The 13,562-nt window shown below is 44.6% G+C and overlaps 3 protein-coding genes across 14 annotated transcripts in view; 2 read left to right on the top strand and 1 right to left on the bottom strand.

The window, feature by feature from the left end:
- The window catches only part of LOC115536994 (LIM zinc-binding domain-containing Nebulette), a 72,033-nt gene extending 71,090 nt beyond the window's left edge, over positions 1–943 (top strand). For 9 of the 10 annotated variants that reach the window (XM_030348550.1, XM_030348551.1, XM_030348544.1 and 6 more), the window contains one exon: positions 219–418. In XM_030348550.1, coding sequence (XP_030204410.1) covers positions 219–395 — 177 coding nt within the window. In that variant the 3' untranslated portion in view covers positions 396–418. Of the gene's footprint in view, positions 1–218 lie in introns of all 10 variants that reach the window. The other variant, XM_030348540.1, reaches the window with a different exon arrangement.
- A 1,701-nt stretch (positions 944–2,644) lies between these two features.
- ssr1 (signal sequence receptor, alpha) lies at positions 2,645–9,259 on the top strand. 2 transcript variants are annotated; one of them, XM_030348567.1, is made up of 10 exons: positions 2,645–2,793; positions 3,688–3,821; positions 4,017–4,110; positions 4,264–4,367; positions 4,694–4,852; positions 5,115–5,191; positions 5,342–5,420; positions 5,614–5,707; positions 6,527–6,541; positions 7,401–9,259. In XM_030348567.1, exons 1-10 carry the CDS (start codon positions 2,724–2,726, stop codon positions 7,466–7,468), a joined length of 894 nt encoding a protein of 297 aa, XP_030204427.1. In that variant the 5' UTR covers positions 2,645–2,723; the 3' UTR covers positions 7,469–9,259. The 2 variants fall into 2 exon arrangements, with proteins under 2 accessions (XP_030204427.1, XP_030204428.1); XM_030348568.1 differs by lacking the exon at positions 6,527–6,541.
- On the bottom strand, positions 9,141–13,389 carry hus1 (HUS1 checkpoint clamp component). Of its 2 annotated transcripts, none has more exons than XM_030348569.1 (8): positions 13,158–13,389; positions 12,262–12,389; positions 11,932–12,108; positions 11,465–11,572; positions 11,151–11,225; positions 10,946–11,045; positions 10,325–10,459; positions 9,141–9,704 (listed from the first exon to the last, which is right to left on the bottom strand). In XM_030348569.1, exons 1-8 carry the CDS (start codon positions 13,240–13,242, stop codon positions 9,622–9,624), a joined length of 891 nt encoding a protein of 296 aa, XP_030204429.1. In that variant the 5' UTR covers positions 13,243–13,389; the 3' UTR covers positions 9,141–9,621. The 2 variants fall into 2 exon arrangements, with proteins under 2 accessions (XP_030204429.1, XP_030204430.1); XM_030348570.1 differs by lacking the exon at positions 13,158–13,389 and adding an exon at positions 12,506–13,101.
- Between the last annotated feature and the right edge of the window lie 173 nt (positions 13,390–13,562).

Below are 13,562 nucleotides of genomic sequence, written 5' to 3'. Positions count from 1 at the left end.
TAAATAACGTGATATCTGTCCTCATACATGACCGGCAGACACAATGATGAAACACGCACACAAACATACACACACACACACACACACACACACACACACACACACACACAAACACACACACACACACACACACACACACACACACACACACACACAGACACACACAAAATAGCGTCTGATCCACCCTAACCTCTAACCATCGTTGTGTGCGTGTGCAGCGCGTGTACCGTGCGCTGTACGACTACGCTGCTCAGGACCACGACGAGGTGTCGTTCCGTGACGGCGACGTCATCGTCAACGCCCAGCACATCGACGAGGGCTGGATGTACGGCACCGTGCAGCGCACCGGGAAGACCGGCATGCTGCCCGCAAACTACGTGGAGTTTTACAACTAGTTACCACTAGGGGAGGGGTGGGGGCTACCAATAGAGGGAGGGGGGGGGGGGGTAAAACTACATTAGGGAGGGGGTGTTGCAACCAGAGTAGGGGGGATGTTACAACTAAGGGAGGGGGGGGGGGGAGGGGTAGCACGATTGGAGGAGGGGTAACATCTAGAGGATGGAGGGTTACTACTCGAGGAGGGGGGTACAATAAGGGGAGGGGGGGACAGTTACAAGTAGAGGAGGGGGGGTTACAAGTAGAGGAGGGGGGAGGGGGTGTTACAACTAGAGGAGGAGGGTGGTGTAACCAATAGAGGTGGAGGGTGGTGTAACAACTAGAGGAGGAGGGTGGTGTAACAACTAGAGGGGGAGGGTGGTGTAACAACTAGAGGAGGAGGGTGGTGTAACAACTAGAGGGGGAGGGTGGTGTAACAACTAGAGAGGGAAGGTGGTGTAACAACTAGAGGAGGAAGGTGGTGTAACAACTAGAGGAGGAGGGTGGTGTAACAACTAGAGGAGGAGGGTGGTGTTACAACTAGAGGAGGAGGGTGGTGTAACAACTAGAGGAGGAGGGTGGTGTTACAACTAGAGGAGGAGGGTGGTGTAACAACTAGAGGAGGAGGATGGTGTAACAACTAGAGGAGGAGGGTGGTGTAACAACTAGAGGAGGAGGGTGGTGTTACAACTAGAGGAGGAGGGTGGTGTAACAACTAGAGGAGGAGGGTGGTGTTACAACTAGAGGAGGAGGGTGGTGTAACAACTAGAGGAGGAGGGTGGTGTAACAACTAGAGAGGGAAGGTGGTGTAACAACTAGAGGGGGGTTGTGTTTTAGAGGTGTTAGAGAGTTGGCTGGAGAGAGGTGGATGGACGGAGGGGTGGTTGGAGATGAAGGAACGATAGAGGGAGGGAGATGAGAGCAAGACCGGGTGAAGGCGGAGAGGGAGAAGCCGTGGGAGATGGAGGGCTATGGAGTAAGCTAGAGGCAGAGGGTCGCTCATTGTTTGCTTTTGAAACAGTCCTGTTGTAATAACTCATAGTGATTTACAGTTCACCCACTGGTATAGGTCTGCCATTCACACCCTGAAGAAAGGACGTGGTGGGTGGTGTTTTGATGTATATTATTGTGTGATCTTCTACACACTTTAACAATAACCTCTGTGTGCAAACAAGTGATGAGAGGAGGGTGACAGGCAGAGGAGAAAGAGGAGAGCAGAGGGCTGAAATATAACCGACACAGACACAAAGTTTGAAACATTATTTGTCAAAAGCATCATCAGAAAGGCACTCGATCTAAACAGTGTATCTATACTATCCAGCTATTTTGAATGTCATTTCCATCTAACAGTTATATGTGGATTGCAATCTAAACAAACTGTATTGTTACGTAAGTCAGGTCTGCAAGTGTCTGTACATGGAGCTCTATTTTGATACACGGGCTACGTCTGTGCAGTGGGGAAATATGTTTAATGCTCTATTTTGTGTATCCAGCCAGTTTCTATGGTTAGTTGTCTCGTGGTGTGGGGAAGTGTTGCATTCAGATATTTGTAAGACTCTGCTTTGGTTTCTCATGACACAGTATCTATACCAGGTTCTGTTTGATAGATTTCTTCTATATGAGTTGCAATTTAAAATCAGTTACTAAATATGTTTGTGTTGTGTGTTGATAACTGATGAAGAAACGTGTGGTCAGATTCTCCCTTCACAGTTTTTTTTTAATCTAGACTTGTAGTTTTCAAGATGTATCTCTTGTAAAGATTTTTTTCACACAAATACTTTAATATGTATTGCCATGTTTATTTAGTAATCAACGTGTGATTTTCCCTCTTTTTTGACATAGTATAGTTGCCACTTGTCACATTTCTGAACAAAATTAAAAACCTTTCATCATCTTAATTGTCATTCCTTGTTCCACCTCCACTTCTACCTTCTTCATTCAGTGTGTTGACGAGAACAGGGCGATCATTATTTCTGCTTGGGAATGTTTAAAAGTCCAATTCAGTGCAAATCAGAAAGTGCGACCATTTTATTATTACTATTTATTTTATATTAAATATTTGTTATTAAATAAATATTGAACAGCTGGCCTATATCACAAGATTAAGTACCCCAATTACAAGTGATAAATATAATTACTATATTTATGTTGTAATATAATTTATGAATTATATTACATGTTTAAATGAATCGATTAAATTACTTTAAATGTATAGCTTATATTTCTAACTGACCACGACTTCCGGATAAGCTTACGCCTTACTGCGCATGCTCAGCTGTGCAGGAAATACGGCGCCGCACATTCACCGAGAAACACTGAACCAGAGGCTCAGTGATTTCAGCTTCAACATGATGACATTTCTTCCCAAACTCCTACTGCTGGTATTACTAGCGTTCCCGGCCACCATTCTTATGAAAGGTAAGGCGGTCTTGACACTATTCGCTTGGGGCTGAAACCCCCCCCGGCGTAAATAGCACGCATTCTCCCTACTGTGAGCTATCAGCGGCGGCTAGCTGCTAGCTCCATAAGTAGCCGAGCTTTCACAAGACAAGGCCAGTCTCGGTAGGCACCTGACATGTGCTAAGGGATATCCTGCAACCATGTATGCATATTTCAGGGTTTTGATACTTTCAGTGTGTGCTCCTATTGTTTCGCTAAAAGCCAGTGCCTTCGCCTCGCAGAGTGTTTGTTGGGGTTGGGATCCACGTCGTAGACATGTCTTCTCTAGACTGACGTGTCCTTACCGTTCTTCCGTTAGCTCAGCGCCGGTGGGCTTAAGCCATCCAGCACAGCGCCGTACCGCTGACATTACTGGAGAATCCTTGCCAGTCAAATGTAGATGGACTAACTAAACCCAGAAACAAACGTCCCCGTTTGGTTGAATATCCGGTCGTTTGCTCGTATTCATCCTCACTTCACATGACAGGCAGTAGCCCGAAGCCGGTGTACCCCGCTCATGGACTGATCTAGATCCACGGGCTGTATTGGAATTTGTTGTTGTACTAATGTAATATAGACTTGAAAAATAATTGTTGCTGTCATGTCGGTCAATGGATTTGTTAATCGGATCTATAGAGTTGTAGAATTATAAATGCCTGGTTATGGGTCATGGACGTTTCAAAGCTTGATTATACCAAATATCATGATGATCTACATACGATCACGCTATTGCAAAAGCGTGTCATATAATGAATAGTATTCATGGTAATTGCTGGTTAAGTGGTACGTCAAATGCAGAATGATCTTAAGATAACCGCTACAACAGGTTAATCGGTTGCCCGACGTAATGGTATGCTCTTCTGGTGTGCGCAGGGCCGGGAGTAGCAGCCCAGGATGCCACTGAGGATGAGGAAGCTGAGGCTGGCGAGGAAGATGTTGTGGATGATGCCACTGCTGAGGATGAAGATGATGAGGCTGAGGTAGAAGACGATGAAAACACAGAATTGGTGAGTGATTGCATTGGTGATTAATATATTATCAGTCTGCAGTGCTGGTGGTTTCATTCAAATCCAATTCAATATAATAAATAAAGTATTGTTTTGTATTATGGACGATCACAGGGCATTGATATGGCTGTTATGGATAACGTTTTGGAGTGCTGGAATTCACCTCTTTATTTTTCTTGTTTCATTTGTCATTAGACAGAAGAAAAAGAAGAGGAGGAAGAGGCTCTGGTTGGAGAGGTGAAGGCCTCCCCCAACGCTGACACCACCATCCTCTTCGTCAAAGGAGAGGGTAAGGCCTGAGAGCAGTCTGGGAAATAAAGGCACAACCGACCATTCAAGTCGACAAGCTTTGTGTCTTTACCGTACAAGCCTGATGGATAGATGTGTTTGTATCTATATGTATATTTGTGTTGTATTGTCATGTGTCTTTCCTTCCTGCCAGACTTCCCTGCCAACGAGATCGTCAAGTTCCTGCTGGGCTTCACCAACAAAGGATCAGAGAACTTTGTCGTGGAGTCTCTGGACGCTTCTTTCCGCTACCCTCAGGTACATGAGCTCCCCGGGGACTTGGGCTTAGAGTCGACCAGGTCCCATGTGGGTCCTTAATGTTGGGGTTAATTTTTTACTTAAATTGCTTGTTTGTTTTTTGTATGTGTAATGCACCTTCACTTGGCACTCCCAATTTCGTTGTATAGGCGAGTGTACAATGACAATAAAGGCTATCTTATCTTATCTTCGTTAATAATATAATAATATCTATGCAACAGTTCTGTGAGATCTTTTATAATACATTTATAAGATGGTTATAAAATGTATTTAGAATGTAGTTAAGTTGAATTTAGGTTTAAACATGGTTCTGTTTTGTGTCTCAGGATTTCCAGTTCTACATCCAGAACTTCACAGCTCTCCAGCTGGGCCTTGTGGTTCAGCCCGGCAGGCAAGCGTCCTTCGAGTACTCCTTCATCCCCGCTGAACCAATGGGAGGCCGGCCCTTCGGCCTGGTCATCAACCTCAACTACAAGGACAGCAATGTGAGCATGACGCCGCCGAAGGGTTTCTGTATGCTGCTGTGTATGTGAGGCGCCCTTTGCCTGGAAACCAAAGGGGAGTCTGCTTGATAAGCACATGGCTCATTACAGTGACAAATAAATCCTCATTAAGCTCTGGAGAATATGGAATCCTAAGATGTATAATGTGACCCCCTTCAAGGGTTCCCGAAACCTAGACGGTGGACCACCTCGTCTCCACGGTAACACGTTTTTAAAGTCTATGTTTGTTCCTGTGTGTCTGTAGGGCATCATGTTCCAGGACGCTGTCTTCAACCAGACGGTGACCGTGATCGAAAGGGAAGACGGCCTTGACGGAGAAACGTGAGCCTCCCCCTCTCTCGTCTTCATTCTGTTAATAATCAAAATGCTGATGTCTGCATAGCATCGTGACGGCCTTCTTTGGTGGCCGTTTTAAGAGAGACTGGATAGCGATGGATATTCAGCGGTTGGTTCCCTTCCTCCTTCCCCCAGGATCTTCATGTATGTCTTCCTGTCCGGTCTTGGACTGCTGGTCGTCGTAGGCCTTCACCAGCTCCTTGAGTCCAGAAAGGTAAGGCCAACCACCTCCTCACAGCACTCCTAACCTGATGGTGATGTAGGCTCCCCATCTAGGTTTCATGATGTCATTTCGTATCTGTCCAGAAGCTACTACTTTCCCTCAGGTCACTGCATAATGAAGATGAACATGCTCTGAATGGCGTACATTTGTGTGTAACGGCGGCTTTGGGTCTATGTTGAAACAGAGGAGGCGTCCGGCCCCTAAGGTGGAGATGGGAACGTCGAGCCACAACGACGTGGACATGAGCTGGATCCCCGCCGAGACGCTCAACCACCTCAGTACGTGTTTCTCTCCATGTCCCATTCACAGACCTAAAGGGCGGGCCTCCATGTGGGATCTAGTGGGCCAACAACATGCAGCTGTCGATTCAGACTCGCCAAGCCGATCTGAAGCCCTGCAGTTTACTGCTTCTGTACTGTAGCATCCTCTCTGTATTTCTCCTGAAAACCAGCTACTGTCTCCTCACCGCCTGAATAACATAACTCTGACCTACTGAGCTGACCTGCTGACTTTTTCTTACTTTTCAAAATTTGGTTTCAGCTGTATGCAAACTTAACGGTATAGCTTCTGCATTTTCTTGTTGGGAATGTTTTCCAAAGAGCTATGTTTGTTGCAGTGCTCGAGAACTATCTTCCTAGTGGGGGATTTTCACCCTCGTAGGTTATTTAAAATAAAAATTCTCCTGGTCCCTTAATGGACCCTTTTCCCAGTAGAAAATCAAGGGTGTCGCTAATAATAATTAATAATGGCTCCGTTCAATCTATGTATGGTCGTGCAGCAGTATTGACTGAACCAGTCAAGGTAATGTACATTTACGTGTTCCGCTGGTGCTACGATAAAACTAAACCTAAATCCAACCTAATGTTAAAATGACCGCAACCGGACGTTACTTTACCCCACTGTTGTCGACTAGTGTAATGGGTCTCTTAGGCCTGTGGGTGCCTCCTCTTTTAGTTGTTGTGTTGCTGTATCTACTGGGTTGTGGGCTGCTGCTTCATGGGTGACTTCAGCCTTTTGCACCTTTCACTCCTTTGCATGGGGTCACTCACGCCTTGTCTCCCCTCTCCCTTCCCTCTCTTGTTTTCTTGTGCCTTCAGTGCAGAGCCGTCGAGGTGAGGTTTTTCCGTTTGTGTGTAACAAACTACAAGTCATTTTTGTTGATGTTTGCATACATACTTATGGTTGTCACTGTCTAAATTGCCGGCCTATTGTATCAGTTAGGTAATGCAGCATCATATTTATCTAGTGCAAGTAGAGGTTAGACAATAATAAACGTAGACAGAAATGTGTCCAACTATTTGTTGGACAACTATTTTTATAAACTGATCAAGAACTACTTGATCCAAGATATAAAATCCTCTTGGTACAATGAGCCCTTTCCACAGTAGGAAAAATCTAGGGGTAGTTAATGATTGGTACGTTAGATTAAAGGTGACATATTATACCAAGGTGTGAGTGTGATTAGTCGTTACACGCCATTTTGAAAATCTGCCTCTTCTGACATCACAAGTGGGCGTGTCCAGCTAGATGTGTGACGGACAGATGAGCAACATTTGCTACAGTCCACTGGGTAGGCTGGTTGACTGATCTATCCAGTACACATCTTGGTGGACACGCCCACTCGTGATGAAAGAAGAGGCAGATTTCCAAAACGGCTTGTAACAGCTAATCAACCTCACACATGGTGGTATAATATGTCACCTTTATCTAATGTACCCATCATTAATCGTATTAGCTACCCCTAGATTTTTATACTATACTGTAATATGTTGTATCGATGTAAATATACACTGAGCATGCTGCTGTGCCGAAAAACAAAGTCCTACCTCATGTTCAAATGGCAGGAACAGGAGGTCATTGTACCCTTTTGATGAATGGGATCATTATGTGAAAAGGGTTGATTACCCCTGAGGTCTTTGAAGTCCTCTCCTCCTCTTCTGTTGTTGGTAACCCTCCCTCTCTCCCCTCCAGACAAGGCCTCCCCCAGACGCTCCCCCCGCAAAAGGAACCAGAAGCGATCCGCCGGCTCTGACGAGTGATGGGCAGTGGGGTCACGCCGCTAGCCGGCCGCGTACCCCTGACCGTCCGCACAGAACCCCCCCCCCCCCAACCCACCCACCCACCGACAGGAGGGCTGGGAGCGACAGCCCAACCCAGCCGGTCTCGCCCACATAGAAACACACTCGATGCCAACCTCTCAGGGTGGCGCTTCATAATCAACGTACAAACTGTTAAATACGATTTTGGACCAACACACACGCACACATATACATAATTTTCTTTAACACTTTTTACGGATCTGTCACATGGGGGTGGAATCAAAAAACAACAGAAAATGCATTATTCTGAAGAGAAGAATGGGATATTTTGCGATGAGCGAGGGACCGGTGGGAAAACGGTAGACATTTGTTTAGGTTTCATTTTTTTCTTCATTTTTTTTTTCTAATGGACTGCCTTTGTAGCATATCCGTGACGTCATGATCATCATTTTGTGATAATGTGGGGGTTCTTTTTGTGACTAAGCCATGCAATGGATAATATTTGCATTGTTTCATACTTTCAACTTTTTTGTTTGGTTTTGGTAGCTTGGGTTGCTGTTGTACTTGTGGGAGGGGAGGTATTCCTCTTTCACAGGGTGTGCTTCCTCCCACTAGCCCAAACCCGTCGGCCCTGCCACACATTGGAAACAATAGTTGTTGCTGTTTCAAACCGCAGCCACTAATGCCCCTGACACACTTTGAGATGAGAGGCAGAAGGGAGCGAACCCAGGGCCAGGACTCCGTAGTAACCAACAACCCCTCCTCCCTGCTTGTCTTAAAGGTTCACTTTTGGACTACACGCTTTCTCTCTGGGAAGGCATCTATTGTACCCTGCTACCTGGGGACAGCACTGGTTGGAAACCACTGGACGGTTGTAGCCGCTATGGTTTTTGAAGGTGGTCAGCAGTCACAGCTTAGATGGGTGTTGTGGACGGCGTACCTCAGAGCCGGTGCAGGGGCTGTTGTTGACGTGCAGGTGGTCAGGATGTTGGGTGTCCTTGGGGTGTTTTGTATCAAGGCTGTGCACTGAGTGGCGTCAGGGGGGCCTGAGACTTTCTAAGGTCAGCGATGGCAAACGAGGGTTCTTAGTCTGTCCCCCAACGTGCCTGTTTTTTACTTTTGTTTGTGATTCTACTGTACATTTAGATTTCTGCCGTGTTTCCCCTCCTAGAAGCCAGTTTGAGGTTGGGAACGGGCAGGGAATGGAATGTGTTTTTTTCCGGGCTGTTTTTCTGCTTAGTGAGATGTTAATCGGAGGCACTGGTGTAAATACTAGCTAAAGCTCCCAAACTAGAGCACCATGACATGTTAATTTATTTCCCAAATGACAAAGTGGGTTCCAATGGGTTTTATACTGTATTCATTTGACCACTAAAGGGTACCATTGTGGGTATTTTTCTAGTAGAACTTTACTTCAGTTGCATTTCAAAGTGTTTCTCTACAAAACTGTGTGGATTTCAGGCGTGGTGGTAATGGCTGTTCCAATGTGAAGCTCGTCATGCAGAGGCACAACCACCATGTTGGTGTGTATGTCATAGAACTTGCCACTTGCTACCATGGCTCCATGTGTTTACAGTCAATGGCTCATAACGTGGGTGCTACTGAGAAGAGTAAACCTAATAATGCTTTCTGAAAATGGTTAGTGATACTCATAGGCCATATCTACATTTTGTTACTTTCTCCCCCCCCCCCCCAAAAAAAACAACAACGATGTGCCCCTTACAAATTTCTTTGTCACATCCATTCATTTTTCATTATGTGCAGAAAAATAAACGCTGATTTGCTGTAGGATTGGTCTCATCTTCTAATTGCCAGCGTCACTTAATGAAATAAGTGAAAACCATTATTATTGAACATGCACTGATCAGAGGGAACTAGGAGTGCAGACACTTCCACATACTTCGACGTTTATATTTACAATAATTACAACATATGCAAAATAAACTTAAACACAAATCAAAGTGGGTTTTGACCCAGATGTACATTCTCCGATCAAGTTGGTTGACTGATCATCCAAAAAACAAATTGAACCCTTAATCTTAAAATAACAGTATGACTTTTAGAACGTCCTATAAGACTGGGAACATGAATGGGCCTCGTATGATGTTGATGGTGCTGCTCAGACCGGTCCCTTGTTCAGGAGCGTAAGGTTCCTAGGCCACAGCAGGGATGAAGTACTGCAAGGACACATCTTCATAAAGGAGAATCAAGTGGATGATGGTATTCTGGACGATATCTAAGGGGGAGGGTAAGAACAAAACATCTTATTCATCATATGATTTTAGACAGTAGCTCATTCACTTGAGGTATTTTTTACATGCAAACATGAGGGGAAAAAATATGGTACGGATTGTCCTGTGATTTAGGTTTTTGGACTCCAAGCTGGTAGGCTCCACGTTTGGAAGACCAGATCCTTGAAGAGCATTGGATGAGGCTGAACACCTACTTGTTCATTTTGTAAAAATCAATTCAATATAAATCGGTCTCCTTTAAGGGGACCTGGTGCTATATTTGTATCCGACGAGTAGTATAGCGCTTTACATCAGAATGCATTATGGGAATTCTTTTGACGATACCCATATTGAAAGGACCAGAGAGTTGTTACTGCAAAATCCGAAATTAAATACACCATAACCTAGTCCAGCAAAACATTTTGCAACATCACATGATAAACGCTGCGGTAGTTTCAACTAACCCCCAGCCTCTCCCTGTAGTTATGAATCGTTTCACAATTCATTAATGAAATATGACAAAACATCACTAAAAACTAATATCCCAATGCTTCTATGGTTCCAAAATGGAGGCGTTCCTTGTGATATGGCGTTCATGCAAGGACAACGGTAAAGCTGGACCTACTGCACATGGCTTTGCTAGGGTTAAACTGCTGTCCCATGAGGAACTGCTGCAGCTTCCTGACGTCCACCCGGGCCTGGACCATGGCCTCAGGGTCCCTCTGGGAGTTGGCCCCCGCCTGGGACCCATCACCACCAGCTGGGACGAGGTGGGAAGGGGATGTGGAAGAGGGTTTAAGAAGTGTTGGGAGTGGAAATGAATCGTGGGTGAGAGTGAGATACCAAAGAAACAGCTGTAGTGATCAGACATCCAACTTATTATAAAAATACTTTTTGCATGCATGAATAGCTTTAAATTGCCAATATATAATGTTGTAATTTTCCTTAAAAATTAGGCCTTCCCATGCTCATTCCGTTGCCTAGAAGAGTTTGTATTTTATGATTCTAACTACCATTGTTTGTTATTTTCTCCGCCCAAAGAGATCACAGTACTCTGAATGCATGAGCTCGAGCAGAAGGAGTTTCTGACACTTATTACCTTCAAGGCAAGTCTATTTATAGAGTCACTCTCAACACAATAGGCCCATTCAGATCGCTTTATACAGGCGGGAATCACATTTAAAAGATAAGTCGATGTGTAAAAAGGAAATCTTTACATGTGCAATAAACCAATTCTACAACGTACCCCAGGGTGGGTTGCCCAGGTCTCTGAAGTGGGTTGCGACCGAGACCAAGTCAGTCTCTATCTTCAGGTTCATCTCCCCATTCATGTTGGCTTCTATGACCTAAAACAACACATCATGTCCTTACTTATTACATACACAGAAATGGAGCAGTTCTGATTAAGAAGTTGTGACTGCCAATTTTGACTGAGCAAGGAAGTGTTTTACAAGGAAGTTGGAGAGGTTCTTCATTCTGTCCACCACGTTCTTCATGATCTTCAGAGGGGGCATGTAGATGCTTACCTGCAGGAAAGAATCGACCACAGTAGTATTACTGGCAGCAACGATTAATTTATTGTTGATAATCCATCAATAATGAATCTATTCAAAGTTGAATTGATCAACTTTGCACATAGAATTAATTGTAATCTATTTTCAGTAGTTAATTTCAAAACATCAGCAGAATCTAGGCCTGAGCGATCCCCAGAGAACAGAATGTGAGATCCGGAGGGTTTCAAGAAGCTATGGAGGAAATCCCTTACGTCAAAGTCAGGCATGCTGGGCTCCTTGAAGTCATTCCACAGCCTCTTGGGGATGACGTCCACAGGGATGTCGTGGGTGACAACCCGACTCGCGCTGGACATTGTTGGCTGGGGAAGAAAAAAATTGGGGAAAGAAACGGGGCGAAGAAAGCGTGTTTTAGAGCCAAAAAAAAGCCCATTTAGAAATACATCAAAATGTGTGTATAAATGATTGTTTTGATGAAATTGAATTCAAATATTAGTGATCACATGAAAAAACAACAACATGTATAATTATCTTTTAAATAAGACAACCGTATAAATCAAGACATGCTCAGAAACATGTTTTGGGATAATAAATCGATTAGATTAAACATTTCAACATAAACATTTTGGATTGATGTTGAGTTGAATGTCGTGCCCAACCAGCAATAATGCTCGTATAAATGGAAGCATGTGGATCTGGAGAAGAGAGAAATCCAGCTCACCAGTTCAGCAGCAATGGTCAAGCAGGGGCAGTGCTTCTTTGTCAGTTTGATCTTAACAGTTTTGGCATTCTGGGCGGTTTTAAGTGCCCTGGAAAGGTTGTCAGGTGCCAACTCCAGGCAAATCTCATTGGCCTCCGCTGACACACCCTCCAGCTGGAACTCATCAAAGAACTTGGCCTGTAGAGTTACAGGTGGGGGTGTTCATGGCAACACGAAGAAACGCTGTCTTGAGTCATTTAGTAGCGTTCCATTTGTCAAAGAAACATTTGTGTTCATCGCTGTGATACTTTGAGGGTATAACATTATGCGCCCAAGGCATTGTACTCCTACCTGAGATAGTTCACACCACATACCCACCCCTCCATTGTCCACTTTACCAGACAACACAAAGTACAGGTTGTCTGGAGTGAGCCTGAGGACGCACGTCTTGGTCAGTTTAGAGATGGTAGTCACAACACCTGGTTACAAAAAAGGAAAGCACGGGAATTATATTCTTGCGCAAGCTATTTTGGAAAGATTGACAACTGAACAATTCCATGAAAGTTCTTGATCTTAATTGTTTTGAAAAACGTACGTGTGAAGTTATTGAGACATCCAATATCTATAATTTTCGATCGAAACTTCATTGTAAATTCCGATGTTATACGTATTAAATCTATAATAGGAAAAACATGTTTGGGAAGCGTCGTAGGACCCGGGTTATTTTTCAAGCGCACCACGTAGGGTGCACCTCGATAAATGTTCCGACGGAAACAACCGAGTAGTTGTTGCCAAACGTGCCATATATATTAGATATTTGGTGCGTTGCGTGCGTTGTAGGAGTCTTCGCCGACATCCACACTTTGTTTTTACTCTTTTTAGCAGAGCTCAATCTTCTATTAACTAATTGTTCAATATTCACTCTTTTACTTTATTTAACCAGTCTGGCCATTATGGTAGTGTAAAAATTGCCAATCATTTAGATACTGTACTGACGTTGCGGTGGGGTGAGTTTTTATTTTATTTTTTACGTTAGTTGCGATATGCAACCTCAATGCTAGTTGCTACTAAATTGTAAACTTTACATTTTTTATTGATACAAAGGTGTGTACTTTGTTCAGCTTCGAATACCACTTCACCACCAGGAAGCGCTGTTGCTTTTCAAATTACATCTAAAACGGGGAGAGCACTAGCTTAATCTCCTTGTATGCTCCTCCCACTACTGTAAGGCGGCCAGTGTTCCTTGCCTCCAGCCCTGACCTGACTCTGGTCCTGGAGGAGGATGGGACTGGGGTTGAATGTGAGGCCTTCTTCCAGCCTCTCCACAGCCATAAGGCCCTCATGGTGCTGGAGAGGGGGCAGATGTGGACGGAAAGCAAGCTACGACAATGTGAAATAGGTTTTCTAAAGAAGTGCATCTCTCGTGTGACTTCGCTTTGGCTGAGAGAAGGTTGGGAGTTTTCGTGTGTGTGTGTGTGTGTGTGTGTGTGTGTGTGTGTGTGTGTGTGTGTGTGTGTGTGTGTGTGTGTGTGTGTGTGTGTGTGTGTGTGTGTGTGTGTGTGGCTAGCTACCGAAACCCAATTCCGTTTGCATCGGCCCTGTAAACTGTGTACGTCAGCGCAAAGCAAGACGGACCAGAACAACTGCGTGGG

This window comes from Gadus morhua, chromosome 23 (genome assembly GCF_902167405.1).
Source record: "Gadus morhua chromosome 23, gadMor3.0, whole genome shotgun sequence".
Taxonomy (NCBI): Eukaryota; Metazoa; Chordata; class Actinopteri; order Gadiformes; family Gadidae; genus Gadus; species Gadus morhua.
The sequence above is the reverse complement of the archived record's forward strand: the minus strand, read 5'-3'. Positions and strand labels throughout refer to the sequence as shown.

Excerpts from the sequence above, each read along its gene's own strand:
- ssr1 (XM_030348567.1), top strand. The coding sequence starts at position 2,724 with ATGATGACATTTCTTCCCAAACTCCTACTGCTGGTATTACTAGCGTTC. Across the intron at positions 2,794-3,687 it reads GGCCACCATTCTTATGAAAG|GGCCGGGAGTAGCAGCCCAG; the intron begins GTAAGGCGGTCT and ends TGGTGTGCGCAG. Across the intron at positions 5,421-5,613 it reads AGCTCCTTGAGTCCAGAAAG|AGGAGGCGTCCGGCCCCTAA; the intron begins GTAAGGCCAACC and ends ATGTTGAAACAG.
- hus1 (XM_030348569.1), bottom strand. The coding sequence starts at position 13,242 with ATGGCTGTGGAGAGGCTGGAAGAAGGCCTCACATTCAACCCCAGTCCC. Across the intron at positions 11,573-11,931 it reads TGACCATTGCTGCTGAACTG|CCAACAATGTCCAGCGCGAG; the intron begins GTGAGCTGGATT and ends TTTCTTCCCCAG. Across the intron at positions 9,705-10,324 it reads CCCTAGCAAAGCCATGTGCA|ATATCGTCCAGAATACCATC; the intron begins GTAGGTCCAGCT and ends CCTCCCCCTTAG.